Source organism: Falco naumanni, chromosome 7 (assembly GCF_017639655.2).
Source record: "Falco naumanni isolate bFalNau1 chromosome 7, bFalNau1.pat, whole genome shotgun sequence".
In the NCBI taxonomy this organism is placed as follows: Eukaryota; Metazoa; Chordata; class Aves; order Falconiformes; family Falconidae; genus Falco; species Falco naumanni.
In genome coordinates this window covers 60,029,527-60,053,794 of record NC_054060.1, presented here as the reverse complement: position 1 = coordinate 60,053,794, position 24,268 = coordinate 60,029,527, and the positions used below count along the sequence as shown (strand labels likewise).

The window sequence follows — 24,268 nt, the reverse complement described above, 5'->3', positions numbered from 1 at the left end:
TTAAACAGCTCATAAGCAGAAGCAACGATGGCCTTTCATTATCACCACACTCTAAGTCTGAAAAAAACACAGTTACCGCACTGTAGGCATTCAGTGAAATTATTTAATTCTCCATATTTCATAAGTCACACCAAATAAAAAAACAGTAACGGACAAATTATTATTAATGTGATCAGGCATACTAAACCCTATTCTGTAATATAAAAGCACCAGAATGTTGGCTAGGCACCCATGACACTCAATTCAGCAACAAAAATACCAGGTCTAAACACACATGCATTGTATTTTATAAGGAAGATGAGAAACATATGGGCAACAGCCGTAACATGCACCATCTACACACTTGGGAAAGAACTTGTCAATAAGAAAAGGAAGGAAGTCTTTGCTTTCACTAGCCACGATGACAGATTAAATTCATTCCTTCTGATTCTATGGAAACCATGAATTAGCTGAAGGATGGAATTTGACACAAGTGAACACTAATGTCACACTTTGGTTCCCTAGGACAGCTATTCATCAGAAACCTGCGGTCTGTTCAGAGCGCGAACACAATACACTGTGCCTCAGATTCAGCACAGCTTCTGATAACAGAAGTCTAAAAAACAGATTTGCACACTGAGTAAGTTATAGGTAAAAGGCATCCTATATCCTATCTGAGATTAAAATGCTCCAGTACCTGAAAGCGTTAAGATATATAATAAAACCTGAACCGTGTTCAGATTTGAAGGTTGTCAGGAAGTTTTTGCAGCTATTTCTGCATCAGCCGTGTGACTGAAGACGCTCTGAAAAAAACCAAGATAAGCATAGATGTTGCGTGCACAAGAACTCAAAGCAATAGTATCATCAGAGTTGGATTTATCCCATATAGTTCGTAGAATTTTGACCAATGACATACAACTCTGAAAATGTAAAGCTGACCTGAAAAGCCTCAGTTTTTACTTCAGGATTAAAAATTCTGTAGGAAAAATAATTTTAAGAGACCCATAAGAGACACCCTCCCGACCCTGAGAATTGCTTAAACACTTAGTGCACTCAGTTTAGCAAGATTTACTACTAAATTTCATCTCTGTGTATGTTAAAGACAGGGTGCTTTTGCCTTTAAAACTTTAGCAGGCAACTAAACTGAACATTATACACAGTAAGCATCTTAGTATTTTATTCGTTGAATCTTTTATACAGAATAAGCTTCACTGATATTTAATCACTGCAGTATTCTGCTGACGTAGCAACAAAAGATTACATTATAAACAAAGAACAAAATTTTGACTTTAAGATTTTTATATATGTGTAATTTTTTCAGTTGACAAACAGCATCACAGTTACTGAAAAAAACTGAAATAAGCATGTAAGCTAAGGCCAATTTTTTTCATTTCCAATTGATAGGTCTTTTCTATATTTATCATAAATATTGGAAGCTAAACTCCAGCAACTAAAAATAAACATATCTATAATTTCCTAGCAACCAGGATTAAAATAATGGAGAAAACATACAGCAACAAAAAAAGTGTCTTTTCACTTAAGTTGACATCCGTAATCTATTTACACTATTTATGTTAAAATCCCACAAGATCATAGAGGGTAAGGAATTTTGAAATAACCTGTTAAGCATTACTTAAAATGGCACTTTTGTAACTCAGGGCTGGGATTTTAAAATTGCGAAAACACTGAAAGACAATACACTGCAGTATGTCTATACCAATAATACATAAAAAAGACAAACTACTCCATAAAGTGTCACTGAGATGCTCAACCAAAAATAATATACATTTGTATCTTTATCAAGATAGATATTACTGTAAAAATGCTCACATTAAAAAATATAGTTATTGTTTGGATTTTCATTAAAACTAGAAGGGACTACATTGAGCCAAAGTATGAGGAATTCGTATATAATGACATGCTTCCTCATTTTATAGCACTAATAAAAATAATAATAGAGAAAGCTCTATTATAACTCTTTAATAACGATGGTATAATTTCCTAGTCTTTTAAAAACTTTACCTATGTGGGTGTATGTGCATGCAAGTCTGTGCACATGTGCTTGTGTACATAAACACACAAACACATAAAAAATATCAACGTGTATATATTATACATACACACATATCCACATTCCTGCATATAACACTTCTATAATGCTAACAGTATGCAGGGACTCTTCCATGTGACAATCAAGCGCCACATGCCATGTTTTCGTATTATTTCTCTTTTTGTTTTATCCAGTAAATGTAATAACACTTTCACATTTGGCCAAACGTAAGCATTGAGATTTTCAAAAAACCATGAAGTGATTTAGCTGTAACATTATACACAAGAAATAAATGACACCACAAATACTGCTGATCACAAGTCCAACATGAAACGGAATGTAAATTATTTGAAAAATTAGTATTCAAAGATTAGTTAAATATTATGGCAAACAACTTGGAATTCATAGAAAGTTTAAAATGCGATTCACATTACAAAGACTGGAGATACTTTATAGATAGAACTTTTAAATATGGATATGACTGGCATTTATTTTTAAGCTTACTTCTATGAGAAATAGACTTGTTTCCTGTACAGGTGATGCTTTGTCTATACCATATACAGTAGAAAAATAAATTCTTTAGCAACCTAGAAATAGTTTATAAAACTCTTGAAGTTTCATTTTCTTTGCTAAACATGCCAAGATTAGACTGACAACTATAAATAAAAGCTATATAGACAACAGGTAAAGTAGAACAAGTTAAGAATGCTACAATGTACAGGACAGACTTTATTGTACTATTAATTCCTGTGTGCTTTGCAATAGGAATAGGGTTGACTTTTCTTTTTTGTTTGTTTTCTTAGAAAAGATAATTACTTGCAAGAATATAACACAATATCAAGATAATTTATAATATACATGTACTTCAAACAGCAGCCAGGTTTATGGTATCATAGTAATCTAGAACGATAATCCAAGTCATAATTAGAAGTACAATACCTAGGACATTAAGTGGGAAAGGCAATTTTTATTTTGGGAAAATGGAGCAAATCAAACTCTTAAAAGCCTTAATTCTCAAAATCATCTATTTACTATAATACATACAAGGCGATCTTAAATCTTGTTATAAGTGAAGATTACAACAGTGACCATCATAAAGCTTTTTTTTTTTTTTTTTTTAAACTACACAAAACATTCTAGCGGCTGAATGAGCCAAAACTGTTGTCTTCTTTGCAGACCTAAAAAGGTGTATTTTGAGCATGAAAGAAAAAAAGCTGCTATGAAAAGTCTCACAGGTAGTGTTTATCTATGGTCTCCCCTTTGCTACAATTTGTAACCTTCTAAATTTTTTACCACTAACAAAATATTTAACCAAAAGATTTGTTTAAATTAAGCAGCATTCTTTTACAGCAAAATTGGTACCAACGTAAAAGTAAAATAAATGGAAAAAAAAAAAAAAAAGAGATAATTTAAAAATAGGGGGGGGGGGGGGGAAGGAGGGAGAAGAAAGAAAAAAATTCAGTCATTTGAATTTTTAGCACAACATACCATACCACAGGAAAAAAATATGATTACAAGTTTATGTGATTTTATATATACACACTCCAAAGAGGTTAATTGTCAGTACCCAAAGTATTTATTGCTATGTATTAGCAATGCATTTTTGTATATCTTTAAAGGGTCACATAAAAATAGATTTAAAGAATAGATTAATTGAAGTCCTAGATTAAAACATTGTTTGGTTTAGAGAATTTTACTACAACAAAATTCATGTTTATGTATGAAAAGTTATATAACCTTATATGAAAATGTCATGAACTATTTTCTAAGCACTACATGTATTCCCAAGTGGGAAAAATTAAAATATCTAAAATATATTAGATTAAGTTTACAAGACCATCAATGATCTTTTAAACATGCAGCTGTTTACAGAATTAACAGTTTTACAAAATGTTTAGTTCAGTAATGGAACATAAAGAAATAAGTAGGCAACATCAAAATTTTTGTACAGTATTTGAAACTCACTTTTACAACAAGCATGTCCTTGGTATTGTGCTGTAAAAAATAATAAGCAACTTCACCCACCCTTAACGAACTGTCCACAGGTTTACTTACAAGTAAAGATGGATGGTTAGGGATTGTAAAATTCTCAACAGTGCATTTTGCATTCTTCCATAAACCATCCTAAGCATACCGTCACATAAGTAGCCAGGAGATTACAAAATAAACTATAGCTGGGCTTTAGTTGTTGACACAGAATGCTCGAATGTGAATAAAATTGCCAAAAATAGCATGTTAAATAACAAAAACAGCCATAAAGCAGGCTGTAAGCATTGAATGTTTCATAAATGTTATTTTTTAAATCATTAAATTTGTATAGAAAAATTTTATTCACAATATATTGTGACAAACCGTCACAGGAATGATATAGTGATTGCAATAAGGTATCATGCAGCAGCAGCTTTGTACTTTATAGCTATTTTTGCTTTTAAAAATTAAACCTCTCCAGTCATGCTTATCACATAGTTTTTATCTGCAGTGTGTACAAATGAGGAACACAGTACGGGATATAACAAAAAGATGTCCAATCAGCTGGATGGGAATTAGTTTTCATAAATATGAAGTACATTACTGTATCCTGAAACATGCATGTCTATAGGTTGTCTTTACTGTCCAGTGCCAGGCTGCCTGCAATCATCTTCTGTCTATATAATACCAAGAGGGTCTGCTGGTAATTGCGACTGTATCAGCTGAGGCTGCAGCGGTGGTGGTAACTGCAGAGGTACCATTGGTTCCACCATCTGTACTGCGTTGGAAGGTGGTGGCTGACACGCCACAGGATTAGGTGCTTCTACAATCTCTCCATTGTAAAAGAAAAACTGACACTGTTGAATGAAGGTCTCTATAACCGACTGGTGGATTTTGGTGGTAGAAAGAAACTCTCTGTTTTCAAAATCAGGTCTCATCAAAGTAGGCCAGAAACAAATGGACAAGTTATCAGCCGTCATATAGTTGGTTTTATATTGCTGACTAACCCTGAAATGAGAACATGCACAAATTGAATTCAAACCAGTATGCAATCAGTTGCAAATAGTTTCATAGCTCTCTAACTGTAAGCAGTATTATTAAACATTCTCAAGGTTATTGTTGCTTTCCTCCAGCTATCTCTTTAAACAATCATTCTTGTTTTTTAAAAGTGATTATGCAGAAGAAAATTTAGAAACCATGACTTTTCCAGATTTGAATAGCTAACAATTATCAACACGATTAAGCTTTTAATTAAGAAAGAAGTTCAACATTCCACCAACATTCTGAAATGACAATAATAAACAAGCTTTCAATTTCTCAACCAGCTACAGGAGTTCATAAAATTAAGATTTTGTCCATTAAAATGTCTAGAGACAGAAATCACCTCTTACTGAGGACAGTCAGATATTAACCAACATCTATGGCACTCAAAGGAAAAAGGTATCACATTAGATCACATGTTAAAAAAAAAAACCACAAAACAAAACAAAAAAACAACAAACAAATCAAGTGTTGACTAAAGCACACCACTGCAGGTTTTTTCATACTGGCCAGCAACAGAATTTGGCCAAGCTGTAAAGAACACCACCAGTGGAAATTTCACTAGTATCAACACACATAAATATTGGTTTATTTTTCAGCATATAACACAAAGACTTCCAACTGGGGTTTTCTTTCTAAAAGTTTCCTGCTTTTAAGCAAGGGCTGAAACAGATTCTTCACTTATGATCCAAATTCATTATTACAATACTATTACAAGAAAAAACAACCAAAAAAACCAAACCATCCTGTTACCAAATTTACCATCTACAACTAAATGCCGCCTCGGAAAAAAACGCAGTCCTTTTCATAGTAATAGTCTAGTAAGAGACAGGATATTTTGTTGTCTAAAAATACTCTGCATTCTAAAGTAACATCACAATTTTATCTAGAAGTAATTAGCGAGAGAGATACATAAAAAAGTGTGTGTTAATAAATCTGACAAACACCTAAGAAATTCATTCAGCGGGGAACATGCAATCCCTGTATTACAGGAGACAGCACAAAGCTAACTGAGCTACAGTTGTCCTGCAGAAACAGACAGAAAATAAAACTTCAGCAATTTGTCTGTTACAGTTTTGATGATTAACAAGAGCAAACTGCAAGAATTTCTGACAGCTGGCTGTAGTCCATAGATTCAAAAGCTGTGAAAACTGTAGTAAACACTAGAACTAATGCTGTAACAAAATATTTTCACTCATTTACAATGCATGTATAGTGAAAACTATAAAGCGTAGGCTTACATTTTAGCATGCGCATTACTTGGAATAAGTAGTGTAAGGGTACACAGACACTACTTCTCAATCTGTTTTGAGTAAGTTTGGTCCAAAGGATATTTGGATACTATTGACAGTAATACTAGTGACAGTAATATTCCTAAGCCCCTTCCTAAAACAATCACATTTTAACTTCATTTAAGGATTAAAGAACCCAAAAATACAAATGTAAGCTTACATTTTCCTTAGTGTTTTTATTAAAGGGTTTCCTTCCTATACTGAATTCTGTGTATAAACTCCTCCTAGACTATAGTCTAGAGGTAGAGCAATGAATGAGACTTACCAAGAATTAAATAAAACTTAAGTGTAAGACACATTGTGATGGGACAATGAATCGGTCAGAGTTTTGACTCAGAACTGCCTGTACCTTTTCCCTAAAATGAGTACAATGAGCATGATTTCAAACTCTGTAACGGTGTACCGTTAAGAGAACAAACTACACCATGATAAGTTATAAAACCAGAGAAAGAATAGCACCTGCTATATAATAAAACCTATTTTACGAAATAAAAGCCAGATAGTCTATTTTACAGACTGCTTTTTTCCTGACATTTTTGCTCTGAATTTAAAAATCTTTCAAGAGGCTTCTTCAGTCACATAGGCTAAAACTTATACCCTCCAACATACTTAAGCACATCTAAGGTTTGATTATGTGTTTGGCCATCTCATGCATCTTTTTTCCCCACCCTTGTCATGAGCTTACTGCTTGCCAGTTCTCTCATATTGTTTTCTTAATCTAATCTGATCTAGTTGTGGACTGCTGCTGCTGTTTCATTCTTCCCCTCCTCCTTCTCCTTCTCCACCAACTTTCTGGCATCAGACCACAGGCTGTCTGAGATCAGCTAGTATGTTCTACAGAAAATTAGTTTTCCGCTATTTCTCTTTTCCTTTAGAACATGCTGCAGCTGCATAATCATCGGATCCAGCAAATGAAGTAGTGGGAATCTATGGCTAAAAGTGAGATCGGAAAAGCGCTGCACCTCTTTCCTGATTGCAACTCACAACTAGATTAAGTATAACGAACAATCAACTTTATCTCTCCTGTCTTTAAACCTCACCTCTGTCCTAAGGGTAAATAAAAACCTACCACCGTGTATGCCATCTCCTACCAAACTTTCCCAAACTATTTCACAATCTTCTTGTAAGTACTTAGCAAATGCCCATTCACCTTCTTTTATGTTCACACAAAAAGGAAAAATGAAGAGCCTGTTTCTCTTGATCCTGCCACCTTCCTCCACTGCAAACTCTCCAGGAACTTCAGGCTGTAAACCCACTCTATGATCAGACTTTAAAAGTTGTACATCTGTCTTCCCAGACTTCAGAAGCATACTATACCATATTGGCCCTTATTTATAAAGGGAGTAATTATCAAAGAACAAACATAAAACACAACCAGTATCAAAAAAGCCAATGTCAATCTAACACTGTCCTGTTTCAACATCTTTCAAACTCACTTCTGCTCATAGTTCATCAACCACAATTAGCTAGCTAGTATGCTCTGAAAGGTGCTTATCACACTGAAGAAAAATTCACATCACTGTTGTTATTTATTATATTCTCATGGTTATTGGCCTCATATTACAACAGCACTCAGCTGGATAACACTTGTATTTTTTGTTTCAACAACTAAGTCCTATGCTCATGAACATAGCAAAACAGCATCAATCACTAACACTATAATCTATACAATACCCCAATCCTTACTCTAATGACATACGATGCACACAAAAAGCATTTAAAACATCAGTTTACGATGAGAACTCGTCCGTCATGTAGAAGTGTGTTTTATCGCATTTAACAAACAATTAATTGATGAACATTTCCATTTTAATTATATACTAGCAGTAATTTACCATAAATTAATCTCTTAAAAAATAAATACAGACTCTAAAGAATTTAGTTACAAGTTTCCTTTAAGATCCTGTATCCACCTCTATCTACACCTCGCCCCCACCCCACCCTCTGCAACTGCTTATGTTCAAGCAGTTTTCTTGGTGAATGGGCCACAACTACTCGGCACTGCAAATGAAAGAAAAAATGACAGCCTTTCCTACTTAAGATTATTTTACTAGCAACCTGCAATGTAAATCGGTCACCACTAAAAAGAGAGTGGACCAGAGAGCAGTTCTCCAGTAAGTTCTGCGATTAATGCAATTCATTTGTCTGTAGATAGGTGTGAATTAGAACCTATTCAGAATTTTTTTAAATTGTATTTAGCTCTTTCACTTGCAGCAATCCAGGTACTTCACACTGTACACTCAGCTGCACTACGGAAACAGGTAACCAGATGAAGCTTTTTGACAATTCAGAGACTGCCATCCTTCCACAAAAATTTCTATCAGGTCCATTAAGAACTATTGAAACATTACAGGTAATTAATAACTGTGTCAAATTTGAGATGTTTGGTTTTACTTCATACGCACAAGCACATCTTGCAATTCTGTAATATGTAAATGCATGGAATAATTACATCCATTGATATGACTTCATCTGTTTTAGGGCTCAATTTGTATTTGGCAAGACTGCAATGGAAAAATTGATTGATTTCCCTGCAAAGGAGAACTTATAACTTTTATAAACGCTTAGTAAGTTGTATATGTGATAGAGAAGTGTAAAAGTAGGTGCCTGAATTCTGAAGTTTCTCATTCAGTGAATGACTCCTTCCAAACTGCAATGGAGAGTACCTACATTCTCTCTGTTGACTAAACAGGGAAGTTAAAAGGTCTCATTTCTGCCCCCATATCACATGCCCAATTAGAGTGTTACAAATACCTGCGAAAAAGCAAACACACACACACACACACGTCTAGAACAATTTAACAACTTAAAAGTCATTAAGAGGTTATTGGTGTATATATATGAAATTGTCTAGCTGGAAAGCACCATTGCAGACAATGACTTGAGAATCCTGGTGGGCAAGAAACAGAACAGGAGCCAGCAAGGGGCCCCTGCGGCAAAGGCAGCCAACAATCAGGAGTGCTGCCAGCTGGTCGGGGAGGTGATCCTTCCCCTCTACTCAGCACTGCAAAGGCCACATCTGGAATATGGGGTCCAGCTCTGGGCTCTCCAGCAAAACAGACACATGGAGGCACAGAAGCAAGCCCGGTGAAGGGACACAAAGATCATTAAGAGACCAAGGATCTGTCAAGTGGGGAAAGGCTGAGAAAGCTGGGACTGCTTAGCCTGGAAAAGCTATGGGGAAGTCTTGTAATTGGTTTTAAATATCCTGTAGGAGGGTGTAAAGAAGATGGATTGAGACTCTTCTGAGTGGTGTCCAGCGACAGGACAAAAAGTCACAGGCACAAACAGGAAATTCTGCCTGAGCGTAAGAAAGCACTTTTTTACTGTAAATGGTGACTGAGCACTAGCACAGGTTGCCCAGAGAGGCTGTGGAGTCTCCCTCCTTGGAGATACCGAAAACTCAACTGGACACCATCCTGAGCAATCTGTTCTAGTTGACTGCCAAAGCAACGGGGTTGGACTAAACAGTCTCCAGAGGTTCTTCATAAACTCAACAATTCTGTGATTCTGTCTAAAAACGGATTTAAAAAAAAAAAAATCACAAGCTAATCTTTACATGACATATACTGGAAAACAAAGTTTCTTACAAAAAAGTTATTTTAGCTTTGGCACTGGGATTTTTTAAAAATAATTTAGTTAAGTGGATTTCAGAGAATAATCCCATTTTAGTTGAAAAACTAACATGACTAAGCTGGTCTTTGTCTTCCTGTTTTTTATAACTTAATATTATACACTTGAGCATGTAAAGCAGCAGATTATGAGGCAGTATATACCTACCAGTATCAGATTATTTTAAAAGTTATTTTTCTATTTACTAAACACAAACCTATTAAAATTCCATGCAGGAGGCAAGATTTAGGAAGCAAGTGTAACCAATTTATTGTTACTTACAGCTTTGTCCTACATTTTACTTACTCAGCAGGGAGTTTGGGTGCTACATTTTAGATTCTGATTGAAGCCAGCCCTGCTTTAAAGGGGTGGGGGTTAGGTTTAGGCCAAATGACTTTCAGATCCCCTAAAACCTCTATTAGTCTATAAATTTAACAGCTACTTCCTGAAAACAAACAAAAAGAATTAAAAAAAAAAAAATAAGACCTGTAATTTTTCAAGCTTTTTTGTTATATACACCAATCATCCTTACAACTTTATAGTAGCAATGATGCCAGCTATTTATACATCAGTAAAAGACAACAGAACATACAATCCTTTTCTAATGAATCTCTAATTCCTAGTTTCATTTTCCAGAGTTATACTAACAGATAAGCAATACAGCATAACATTTTCTATTCTGGTGGTCAAATCTTTGTTAATAAGACAATCTTTTTTGCAATTGTTACAACAAACAAAATTTTAGTAGAAAAATACTAAACCTGTTTAGATGCGTTATTACATATTTGAAGACATCATAATTCACTGGGTGGAATTTCTTCACAATTTCTTTTAACTCGTGTAGCCGTTCTGTCTTATCCATGATTTCTATAGAAATAAGTGATATTTTCTGACACATCAAGACATACTGAATAAAGCGTTGCTAAGCCTTTTTCCTGGTATAATGATACAGATAAGATACCCACAGAGAAATATCAAGTGAGAAAATATTTGATAAAATTCCTGTCTGCATATACTATTGCATAGCATAACTTTTTATTATAGAGATAACTATCTAAACAAAGAAATATTTTTCTGTATTTAAGCAGAATTACTCATCTGTGTCTAACAGCAAAGAATCACTTGATTAGCTCATTGTTGGCTTGTAGAATGACAAGTAACAATGTGACAGGGTCATTTCTTGTTAGATTTTCCTCTGCTTGCAAAATGTGAAAACTTAGACATAAGATTTATTTAGACTGAAGTTTCATAAAGATTTGGAAGAAGGAAGACATTCACATGAACTTAGAATATCGTAATTCTCATTTAAATAACTGATAAGCTTATGAATGAGCCTGATGTAACTATTTTAAATACACAACTGAAAGAAAAACAGGGATTTTTACAGGCCCAAGCAACATCATTTAAGCTTCCAAGAGGAAATGTGCAACGTGTAAGAAAGGACTACAGAATAAAACAACTTTTTTAAAAAAAAAACCAAAACAACTCATGCTGCTGCTAAAACACTTGTGGAAAACACCACTGAAGTATTGTAGAATGATACATTCTGCAGAATATACTTCTATTCCATGATGATTCGTACCATAAAAAGGAATACAAATTCACCTCTATTACTTGACTGCACTGCTAAAATGAAATTTGATATAGCCTAGCACTACTGTAGGAATAATATGAAATATGCTCCAATATATTACAAATAGTGATTTAATGCAGTATTAATGACATTTTAAGCATTAAGTCCATTTATATTCTAAGTTATTACACATTTTGGCTGAAATCTAACTGATACACTTTTAAGAAAAACTAAAACCTAACTAATAACATTAAACGAGCAATTTGTCTGAAAAATACAGGTGTAATACTACAAATATGTATCTACAGATATATTCTATTAGAAGTTTTGTATTTTTGGACGATTATTAACCAAGTCCAGGCCCAAGCCTTAGGTTTTCATGTTCTGAACAAAAAGCATTAGGAATACTGTCAGAGTTGTATCCTACAAAAATGTTTAGCAGTCTTTTTGTAAAACAGTTTGCTGACAATACAAGAGAGATACTATTTAAAAGAAGGGAACAATTTAGTCTTTTCACTTTGAAGTGTCCAAAAAATGTTTGTAAGGCAAACATAATTAAGTATTTGATCTTACAAGGAGTTCAAAAAGAATTTGAAAAATCTAAAAGAATTACCATAATATTCCATAGATGTCTGATTTCTAAAGCCTACTTTGAATGTAAGACTTCATGAATTCAAGGATTTTTTTCCCTGTTAACAACTGCAATACAGTTCCAAAAGTTTCATCATATGCAGCCCTAATACAGAATGGAAAAAAGTAGTTTTCTCCTATTAAATTTTCTACAAAAAGAAGAAATAATAAGCCACAACTTATTTAGAAAAAATAATGTATTAAAATTATTTCATCATATAGTTCTGTTAGTTTTAAAGAATGTTTAAAAAAACCTACATGTCTAAGCACTTTTTAAAATATTTTGGTGTGGCTAGTCCTTTCAACTTACAATGAAGTAAAAATTGCAATAAGGGCAATCAATATAACATATCTAGGCCAAGACAAGATTTGTTTATTACTTACTTGATGTTTCTAACAACTCTTGATGCAAAGAATAAGGAATTAATGGATCTGGCAGATCTGCAAAAAAAGCTTTAAGAGCCCCAGCCACAGCATTTACTGTTACTCCCATAGACTCTAGACTGATATTATGATCTGTAAAACAAAATTAAACAGCAGTGTAAATAAAACTTACAGCTATCATTCCTCATTAGTATTTAATGAAACAAGAATTTACTCAAAACACTGAATATGAAAATGTTGCCAAACGTTTATTAAAAGAATGCACGAAAAGGTGAACCTACAGATAAGGTGCCATCACTGTGACACACATGAAATCAAATATAAGAAAATCTGACAGTATAAGAAATCAGCAGAAGATCAGAAAAATAAAGTTGTCTGATTTTCCATGCAGACTTAAATGCTTTTCTATTTGTCACTGACTGGCTTCTGATTATCATTTTTGCCCAATAGTAAGTTTTAAATTTTATTTCCCAACATTTTGTTAAACCCTGGTACAGGGCACATCAATTGGCGGAATTCATGTAACCACATGAAGCCTTTTAAAAAAAGGACAACAAAACATAACAGTGACCACACTTAGCCATATAATCTACTGCTAGATTCCCAAATAACAGAAGCTTCATGTTTTATAACTAGAGATTTTTTTTAAGATGAAATTTGTAATAATAAAGTAATGCTACATAATTTTAATACCGAGGCTAGAATTGGAAGCACTGCAAACTGCAGAACTTCAAAATTTAAAATATTTGAAATGTTTTTGAAATTTTAAAAACATAAAATTTAAAATATTTAAAAACTGAAATTTTGAAAATAGTAAGTTTAGTTTCCAAAAGTCCACTCCACCTGAAACTCTGGAACATCCTTTAATAAGGTGACTGAAGAAAATCTCAGATTATCTGAAACACCATAGTAAGGCATAAAAACCTAGAACCTAGCACATTTATTTTTCTTACCATCAAAGAGTGTTTTTACTATTTTTCACAGGCTCAACTTCATTATTAATATCCAAGAACAATTCATAAGTGTTTTCATTTTGAAACATCAACCAAGACCATAAATTAAATGAGAAAACAGAAGGAAAAAAATAATGCAACCCTTTCCTTTAACACATCAAAGTAAACAGCATAACCTACCAATCATATTTCAGTACATTCTAGCATGAAAAAGGCTTCATTAGAAATTTATTATCAAGATTTAATTGTTAATCCATATTATTCAAGACAGCTTTCAATAAAACAAGTATCAAGAAGTACTACATTTACTGGAGGGTACGAGGGGGAAGCGAATGCATTAATGCCTAGGTACTGATAAACTATTAACACAAGGAGCACCTAGGACTGCATTTAAACTCTTAAAAACTAGAATACCACCTAGAAAATATTTTTAACAGCACTTAAAGCCAGCTGCAACAAGATTCTATCCCATCTTGTGTTTATACGTAGCTTTATTGGCAATAACCAATGAACCATACCAATACAACCTACCAGAGCATTAAGTATTCGGTGCTATGGAAGTCAGTTTGGAAGTGCAACCCTTTTATATTGCACTATGATAAATCCATGGAGAATTCAAGTTCTGTTTTGACTTTAAATAATAAAATCTGCCATTACCTTGATCAAACTGTTTCTGAATGTTGTCTTGATCTGTTTTATTCCCACTAACACGGTACAGGCCTTCCGTACATAATCCTTAGAAGGGGAGGGAAAAAAATAAATTAAAAACCAAGTTTGTATACTATAGAGCAAAACACAGCCAGTCATAATTACTAATACAGAAACCAAAAGTAGGAATACAAATCTTAGATTCCTAAAAATTAACATGTTAACCATTTTACTGATATAGGATTATCAAAACATAAAGTATCAGTTGTTTATTGAGTCCAGTATTACATTTAATACAAATCACTCTGAAACTACATTGTGGGACAGCAAGAATCTGACTGTAGGCATTTGTGGAACAGTTACCCAAAACTATTCCCTTCCTGATCTCTACTAGACTGTTGTTACTTACATCTTTTTTTTATATCATCAAAAATCTTAATTCTGGAGTTTGGTACCCACAGAATTTACGTTTTTAAAAACAGTCTTCACAATTTGGGTGTAACAACTTACTGGCAAGCAATAACACACTAGTAAAATACTCTGCAGAAAAATCTAGCATTTGTAATTGATTCCTGTTTTTTTTAATTTCATGGCGTAACACACTCCTGCAAGATGCAAGGACTTAATCTTTTAACATACCTTCCCTTTTACCATTTATATTTTATAAATCTTGCATACATTTCTCCTCATTTCTTTGCTAAGATAAACCATCATGCCATTTACAAGTCTGTCTTTAAGAGTGCAGAGGAAGAGGGAAAAGGAGACAGGTGTTAGGAAGCAGAGATTCTCCAGGCTTCTCATTATTACTTTGTTCTACTGTGCATTATGGAGCCATCATAATTACAGCAGCCATTCTAAGTAAATATTAAAAAATACACCTTTATTATGTACACACACACACCCCCTGCTCACTCCACTGCAGTGATTATGCTTCCTATCACATTGTTATCTTTTTCGCACACAGCTACTCACTGAATGAAACTGTCCATCCTGCTAATCACACCATTACCCAAGATCTTGTTCTTTGTTAATTTAGAACCCATTAAGGAATACAAGCAGTTTATAGTTCCATAATTCTCCAAGTTACTTTTATGGATGCAGAATTACCTATAAGCTAGATCTCCATAACAGTACATGGTTGTATTTACAAATTCCCAAGTTTTAGAGCTTTATGAAATCCCTAGGCTTTTTACCATCACAGCCTAGTGACTGAACACATTTTAGATTATCAGATCAATACATAACTTCGCTGTCACAACACAGTCACCAAGTGTGCCTTTTAAGCTACCAAGAAACACTAGGAATCCTGTTACAATGCCCAAAGTACAAAAAGCACTTAAATGCTTCATACTGCTGGGAAATTTATATCAATTAATTTTATATCAACTCTTCTAACTTAATGCCACAACAATTCACATGTCTCTCTACTGGCAATTCACATGTCTCTCTACTGGCTGTACCAAGTCTATGTGAAGTAAGCTTTTCTTCAACCAACTTTTATACCTACCATTTATCTTTCCAAATCCATAGTCAAAGAGTTTTCTCTGGTAAATACACTCCTAAACAGTTCTTTCAAGAAACTGAGACTCATTCACCGACATCCTCAAAAAGCACCAGAGGGTATAATTGGTGGCACAGGGCAAAAAGTGGTTTCAGTGATTCAATGGTTTCCACAGCTGGAAGGGATTTCAAACCTGTCTTCAAAAGAATGCCCTGGATATGCTACATACTATCACAGATGTAAACAATTTGCATTCCTCTTTCAGAAGTTGTAAATAAAGAAATATAAGAAAATCACTAATAGATAAGAGCAAGCTAAGATCAACATTCTCTTTGTTTAGCATGGGAGAATTCTCAGTTGGAGACCCTACAGCCCCAGGTTATTCTGTGTTTTATCAAACTACTATTCAATTTGGTTTTGCACAAAAGGAATTGAATGTGCTGCAACAACATTTTCTGAGAAGTCTGATCCAGTCACTGTTTAGTAGGACTGTTTAATCCTTTAACACTTGAACTGGGCTGCTCTGAAGACAGAGATGCTCTATTGCAATATTTGGGCTTCCCCTCCCCATTTCATCATGTAGTAGACACATATTTACTCAGACCAGTACAGCCCCAAGCAACACAGAAAGACTGCTTACAGTATTACAGAAAATTTTCAGATTAAACAAGGAGACGCCTACTGAGAGTAAAAATAATTATTCTTGCTTGTATATTTTAAAAAGTAACACTTCATAAAACAGTTGGTCAACAGTCATTAAAGTGTTTCTCTAAGGCACACAAAGACACAAGTTTAATCTGTTCATGGGCATACACACAGCTAGAAGTCTGAAAGTGTAATTTTTAAGTAATACTTCAATTGTTTGTTTTTTATTATCCGATCACATCTTCATGAAGTATAAGACATACAAGTTCCCCAGTTTTAGCTTTTAAATTTCTTGTGTATCTATAATATATGTCCATATATTGAGAAACAGAGAAGGTAACATTTATTTTTTAAAATTTATCCACTTCCTTCATCTGCAAGCCCATTGATTTTTTCAGAATTCTTATCTATGTTCTTATCCTGCTTCCCTTCTGGCCCAGCTGTAATTTTCACAATAACCTTACTAGACAGAATGGCTGTTGTAATACTATATATCAGAATAATTAATTTATTTGCTTCTCTGACCTGCGAGCTTTACTACACCTTTAGGTTTAAAGAACTAGATCCTCCTTATTTCACGTCACAATAGCCTACATTTGCTTCAAGACAGAGCTCATCTTTGCGTGGACTAATCCTTTCTCAAAAGTAGCTTGTATTGCCTCATAAATTCTCTTCTTGTGCCTTCTTTTGTGCTGCCGGTTGTGATTAGTGTTCCATCCCATCTAACTGGAACTTCACACAGGGTTCAAAGCATTTCAAGGAAAACAAGCAAAGTGGATCTGCACCTACAGACATACTTAGTTTGTAGGACAATTCCATTCTTAGGCACCAACACATTTCACAACTCTTGGTTCCTCCACAGAACATACTAACTTCAACACATGGGCAGATCAAAGCCTACCTGGTACAATAGCCAGTTTCCACACCAGTAAGCAGTATGTGCTTGAGAAGACAAGTAGGAAGAGCAGGAGGGAGACAATTTTCCTGTGGGATATACTCTCAGCTTCCTGCAAATGGTGGCTTACACAGACTTTTGCATAAGGTGTTGTAATAGCCACTTGTGGATTCATCTTCCACCAATTCATCCAAATCCCTTTAAGTCATTTACTTGTGATCTTTACAACTACCCACAGCAAATGTAGTTTTGTAATTCAGGAATGTACATCATGAAAGCACACTAGGTTTATGCTCAGTAGCTGAAGTTTTCATAAAATCTTTTTTTCTTTATTAACAAGAAGCGGTAACTTCTCTGCTCTTTCCCAGCAATATTTATAAAAATCTATGTAATTCCCTTTCCTCAGAAATTCTCTAAGTTAATCATTTCAGTCTCTTTTTTATCCAAGAGTTACTATTATTGTCGTATGAAGTATCTTTTCCCAATCTTTTCTACTCTAAGACAGACTGACCCAAATTGTAACCAATTCAAACTGCCTGCATACCCTGGAATTACATAACAACGTGATTTCCTCCCGGCCCCCATATCACACACTCATAATTCTTTTAACTCTTTTTTGCTTACTTGATAGCAAGTACTAAGAGTTTAAATTTTTCAGACAACTGTCTATAATGGTTTTAAAGCTTTTTCATGAGTGACGACAGCTATATTCATATTTAGTCTGTTAAAAAAAAAGTCACACAGCATCTGCCAACTTGACATCCATAGCCAGGTTCCATTGCTCTGTCTCCATTTCTGAATACGTGCCACCTAATCACAGCAAGTCTCTCTCTCTCCCCAGCTTAATTCCTTCCTCTACAGCAACCATTTGAACTTTTCAGGAATCATTCATCACCACAATAGCTGAAGCTATCATTCCCACACCTACTTTTGTAAATTTTGGGATCTATACAATTCTAGAATTTTATTTCACAGATTGACCTGGTGTACTGCTTCTCAACCCCTGTGCTACCCAGACTGCACAAGACTAAAGGAACCACCACCCTACTGATCTAGAACGGTAACTTCTATGTATGTAATTACAGAGCAAAGAATCTAAACTCTTGTCAATTAGGAGTCTAGCAACTAAACTGACTTAAATAAAATACATTTAAAATTCTACATACAAGGTGTTATCTGTGCCTATAAACACTGGCCTTTAAATATCCATGACGTTCAATTCACACACTGAAAACCAGAACCAAAAATAAGTGTCTTACTGCTTCTTATAAAAATATAACTTAAAAGAATATTGATAAGTTTGATGAAAAGTAAGCAGTGTAAGAAAATAAGGAGTACTTTTTAAAGACTCAAAGAACAGGCAGCTCTCAGCCAATGCTGAATTAACATTTCTATCATATACATTAACCAATTATTAAACAAGCACTCAATCATTTTATGAAGCATCGCTCAATCACATATTTCATGGCCTGTTCATTTCAAAAAAAGAATAAAAGACTTCAATTAATAGGACATGCCAAACACACCTAGAAAAAGGTAGGTGCATTCTTTACTTCATTAAATATGGGTGACATCTGAAGATACTCTAATTTTCCAGGCATACTGGCTGTTTGGTCACTTTGGGCCTGGAAAAAGCTAGGGGAGTAAGAGGAGCAGCGTAAGCACTGTCAGTACTCTGCAAAAGATATTGATATCTTGGTCCCGTCTGCGCTGTTTAGGAATTCTTTATGTAATTCCCATCATGTTCCCTTTGAAGCGATACCTTAATTAGCAATACAGCTCAAGTGCACAACGTGTTTATGAGTATTTCAAAACATATTTGTTTTCAGTGATTCTCACACACTAATGAATTAATGCATGTGCTCCTCCTCCACCCGTCTGGTAGTCAGTCTTCCATTAGGAGAAACAACTGATGCCTGTTTCCCCCTCCTCTCAAGTTTGGACAGGGTTTCCTCCCTGGTGATTAATTCCCAAGTTGCAAAACACAAAGTGGTATATAGCTTCTTAACTGCTGAAATGTATTCTATGTTAATGTTGAAGCAATCACAGAAGGGATCCTCAGGAAGTCATCTATCAAACTTTCTGCTCAAACACAGGTCATCACTGAATTCAGACTAGGTTGCTTACCGAAATCTGATCTTGAGTATCTCCAAGGACACAGTGCCCACAACCTCTTTGAGCAACCTGAACCAGTGCTTAAATATCCTCAGGACAAGAGTCTTTCCTTTCTTTCTAGCTGGAACCTCATATTTTAATGATCATTTTCTCTGCTCCTCCTGCCATGGACTTCAGTACTTTAGCCTTGGCTGCAACTTTAAGAAGTCATTTTTGGGTATCTCTTCAGCCTTTCCCTCTCTAAGCTGAACAAACCCACTTGTTTGGCGGCTAGACTCAACCAAAGTTGTCAACACCTTTCTCACAGTATCTCAGATGAGGTCTAACAAGTGCAGAGTAAAAACAAATAATCACTTCTGTTGCTGTAGTGCCTACCCGTCTGTTGGGACAGTCCAATACGGACGGCATCATTAGCGGGATGCACAATTGACTCATGCTTAGCCTATTCTGCACCCCAACCCCAGATCTTTTTCAGCAGCATTGCTATCCTGCCACTCAAGTCCTCAACATGTACCACTGCAGAAGTTTAGTCCTTGCAATTCTAGTTGCAGGACCCTGCATTTGTCCCTGTTGAATTCCATCAGGTTCCTGTTGTCCCACTCCTCCAGCTTGTCTACACTCCCCTGAATGGAAGCCCTGGCCTTGAATATATTAACTACACCACTAGGATCACTCACACACTTCATGAGGGTACAAAATGTACTGTAGGGCTATTTAACTCTATTGTTACTCCATCCAGAATCGATAGTAACAACCACAGCCTATGCATTTTTTTTGCTAAACATGTAGTTTCATGGGCAGTTGGGTCAACTTAATTGAACATTATAACTGAAAAAGATGGTCTAACTCCCTGCCTCATCAATCACTCTTTCTATCCTTCCCTTGCTCCTAGCTACATAGCCCTGCTCCATGCCTTGCACTTGTTTTGACATGGATTTGACCCTTAACTTACCAGCTGTAATGCTACACAGCAGGACCTTGTCCATTTTTGCTGATGTAGCTTTCCAAGACAGTGAACTCCACCGATTCAGAGATGTCTGACAAGCACCCAAAATTAAAAGCAACAGAAGCATACAGCAGGAAAGGATCGTACTGGCTATTACACTGTTTCTTATGAAACTACCCTCAGAATGCTGGATCTCATACATCAGGCTAAGGAGGATGGCCACTCTTGTCCCATTCTGTTCTCTGTGTCCAACAGAACAGCGCCATAAAAGCTTCTAGCTCTCCCAAGCCCTTTGAATAAAAGGGGAGATAATTAATCTTGAATTTCTGGATTTTGCAGCCACTATTAATACTTTTCAATGATTTACCAGCCTTTTGACCTCAGCAGGTGCTGCTGACACATCTTCTTTGCCTATTTCTACCCAATCCTCATTCTCTAAAGACAAACTTTGCATTATCTATACTTTCAAAGTCAAAATCCAGCCTCGTGGCAGATTCAATGTAAAAGACCTGGGTATAACTTAGGTGAGATGGAAATTCACAGAAGACAGTATTCTTTTACTTGAATTACCTCCAAAGTTGTTAATTTAACAGCATTACAAAGTGGCATCAATATCAAAAGCAGTGATTACTGCACACATAGCAAGTACAAAACTTTTAATTTCACCTATAGCTCCCTACCAAGACCATGTGAGACATTAAATGAGATATGGCTCAAATTCATTCATCCTTCTTTATTCCATTCCTTGTCTCACATAAATTGAGTCACTAAATTATTAAAATTCATATTATTCTAATAAGCTTATCTTCCCTAAATTGTTTCATGTAGAATTAGCACTGTATTAATGCTATCAGTTTTCTATGAAGTACAGAATCTAAAATTTCTAATCTTGTCAATGAAGCACAGGAATGTCAGTATTCTACAAAGATTTTTAAAAAATATTTGAAAACCCAGAGGAAAACCACATTAAAATACTGCTATTATTATTACAGTTGCAAATAGTCAAGAGCTAAATTCATTACATTGCAAAATTGCACTAGTATTCATATTAATTTGATGCCTCCTTCCTCAGTAAACAGAATGTAATTTATACCAAACTTTTCAACAATGAAAAAAATCAAATCCAAAACCAATTTAAAAAAGATACTGAAATATTAGAAGACCCTCATAAGCTAATACTATCGGTGAGCATGAGTAATTTTTTCCCACATTATTATAAGTTTGGGAAAGTTAAAAATAATCAACAACAGTATGTGTTGAATAGCACACAAACAGTACTTGAAATTAAATTGGTGTCATGTAAAACAGCATAAAAATTTTATTATTCACAAAACACTCGAGCTACAAACTTGCCATAAACATGTGAGCTTTTCCACTTAAAATTAGACATTCAATATATATTTCCACATGGTATTGCAACAGAAAATTCAAATCATACCAGCATTTTGAAGGTAAACATTAAATTAGCCTTCAGAAATCTGCATTGCATTCTCTCAAAATTATCAGAAAATCCTACTTATTCTCTACATAATTCTTAAAGAAACACAGAATCCACACTATTAATACAGTTAAACAGCTTAGCTTCAACAATTACCTGAATTCTGCCTACATTTAGAAAAAATGGGCTGTACTAAAAAAAAGTAGTGGTCTACATTGGATAGAATTATTTTTTTTTAAATTAGTTCATTTTTTTTCTAGCACATCTCACATCACCATTATTCTGCATAAAAAACGCCACTTCAGTTTTAAGAAAATTATACTTTAGTTTCCCTGCTAAATACATTTCCATAAACCTAGTTTGTAGAAAACCAATACACTTTGTAAGTTCATTGCAAGTGACATAACACAATGACCTTCAGTCCATCAGGAGAAAGCAACAAAATACACCAGAACAACCGTATCATCAAATTCTTCTTTTGGAAACCCATAACTGAAAGTTAACTACCAACGTCAAAAAGTCACTTTAACTAGCTGCCCTCAGGAGCAAGTTACACATTGATTTCCAAAGAATGTGACAGAGCATACAAACACCAGCATCTTATAGCTTATGCTATGTCTAACTATGTCTAAACACTAATGATAGGTAAGTGTTTATATAGTCTGTAGAAGGTTACGGATAAGACTGCAATATCTTTACCAGAAAACACATTTTCCTGAAAACATTATACATCTATACCAAGCCATTTAGTGAAAAACTTGGTAATTCACCATTATCAACTTACTTACCTGAAAGGTAAAAATTGTTTTGATCATCTTGTTAAATGAACCAACAAGAGCTCTGACAACCAGCCAAAAAATTACTCATCCTGCTATAATTACAATGAATTCAAAAATGAAAGGCTTCAATAGAGAAAAGGTTTTCATATAATCACGGAGAATGCATAAACACTCAAGCAAGCTTTTTTACAGTATTTATCCAACCTTTCCTCACTCCTTATCCAGAAGTGACAGTGTTATTAAATTTAAGATAACCTTACATGGTATTTTACAAAGTGTTTTTTAATCAATAGGTTCTAACAAGACAAAGTACTACGTAGTATTACTGCCTTCTACTACCAGTACCAGCAGCAAGTACACAGGGCAGCTGAAACGGAGGTTCTGATACATACTTGCTGCTTATTAGGTTTAGATCTGTTCACGTATTAACCACTTCACTCCCTCATTTTCTACTTCCAATACTATCAAGAAGATTCCAAAAGGGATTCAAGCCCTAGGTTATCTTTCAAAACCAGAAATTAGTTGACTCCATAAAGCTAAACCAGTTCAGAATAAAACTTCTTGTCAGAAAATAGCAAACTAAACAGAAACACACAAAAAAACCCCTGCATCTGTAGGCCCTGACTTAGGATCCCTTATCTCTACCAGATCTCCCTTTAACCTGACAGCATCTGTATAGCTCCTTCAAAATAAAAAATCTGTTGATTTATAATAAGCTAGAGCTATTCAGCTCCTGGATTTACTTAATTTTTTCCATATTGTTCCTTTTCTACTGATGCAGATTTTTTTTTTTTAATGAGGATATTCCAGAACAGTATGGTAAAACAAAAATCTGATGGTATTTTCTGCATGCGCTCAATTCTTTAAGGTTTACGGTGGAGCACAAATCTTCAACAACACTTTCTGATATCATCTTCTCATCTAAGCATCCAAAACAAAGCAGAGAAAACTTTTTTCACACTGCGTACTTTCTAGCCTCAGTCACAATTTAGGTGAGTGGGTACGACGCACTGTTTTGTATAATTTCACGAGGCAGAGATAGAGAACATGAAAATTAGCTCTTCAATTTGAGGTTAATCATATCGTTGCAAAAACATGTGCAATTCAGCCACAATACAAATTGTATGTGGTAATACAAAGGGAAGGAGCTGCACTTCACAGAAGTACCTTAAAAGGAAAAGCTGAACAAATACATCATCTGTAAGAGAAATATACTGATTAGCCTCATTCAGGAAGAGTTGGGAAAGACTGCACTTCTTGAATAAAAAGGCAATGATAATAAACACCGGCATTCAGTTCGGTTAGTACTGGTACTAGGCTGACTTGCTAAAAGACAGCTGAAGTACTGGGATGATTCCCCAGGGCCAAGCAGCTTTGTCAAAGGGGAACGGTACCATTCTGGATTCCCACCTGAAGCCAACAGACCCCAACTTGCCTTCTGCAGACTGATCATCTCCAAAACTGTATTTGTGGCATTTTCTCTCAGACAGGCTCACATCACTGACTTTGAGACTACCTCAGCACAGGATTTGAAGACAATGCAAGTGAACAACCTCCTCAAAGGCAACAAATATGTTCATCAGAACAATGATTGAAACTCAAATACCTACAGAATATTAACCCAACATAAAAATAATAAACACCAAAAATAAAATTCCCACAGCCAAGAATAAAGTTGAAAAGAACAACCAAAGCTACTTACACAGAATTCAGAGTAGGAGTTAAAAAAAAAAATCTAATACAGATAAAAAGTAGAGGTTTTCTTCCATCTTTGCTAAGTGCTTAACAGAAACAGCAGGACAACTATGGTCTTCACAGC

At 34.9% G+C, this 24,268-nt stretch overlaps 1 protein-coding gene across 1 annotated transcript in view; it reads right to left on the bottom strand.

Moving 5' to 3' along the window:
- Positions 1–89: 89 nt before the first annotated feature.
- Positions 90–24,268, bottom strand: part of ARHGAP5 (Rho GTPase activating protein 5) — a 54,755-nt gene continuing 30,576 nt past the window's right edge. The window contains exons 5-8 of the mRNA XM_040599721.1: positions 14,140–14,217; positions 12,530–12,661; positions 10,704–10,809; positions 90–5,005 (exon numbers count right to left, since the gene is read on the bottom strand). Of these exons, the coding sequence (XP_040455655.1) occupies positions 4,675–5,005; positions 10,704–10,809; positions 12,530–12,661; positions 14,140–14,217 (647 nt within the window). The 3' untranslated portion in view covers positions 90–4,674. The remainder of the gene's footprint in view (positions 5,006–10,703; positions 10,810–12,529; positions 12,662–14,139; positions 14,218–24,268) is intronic.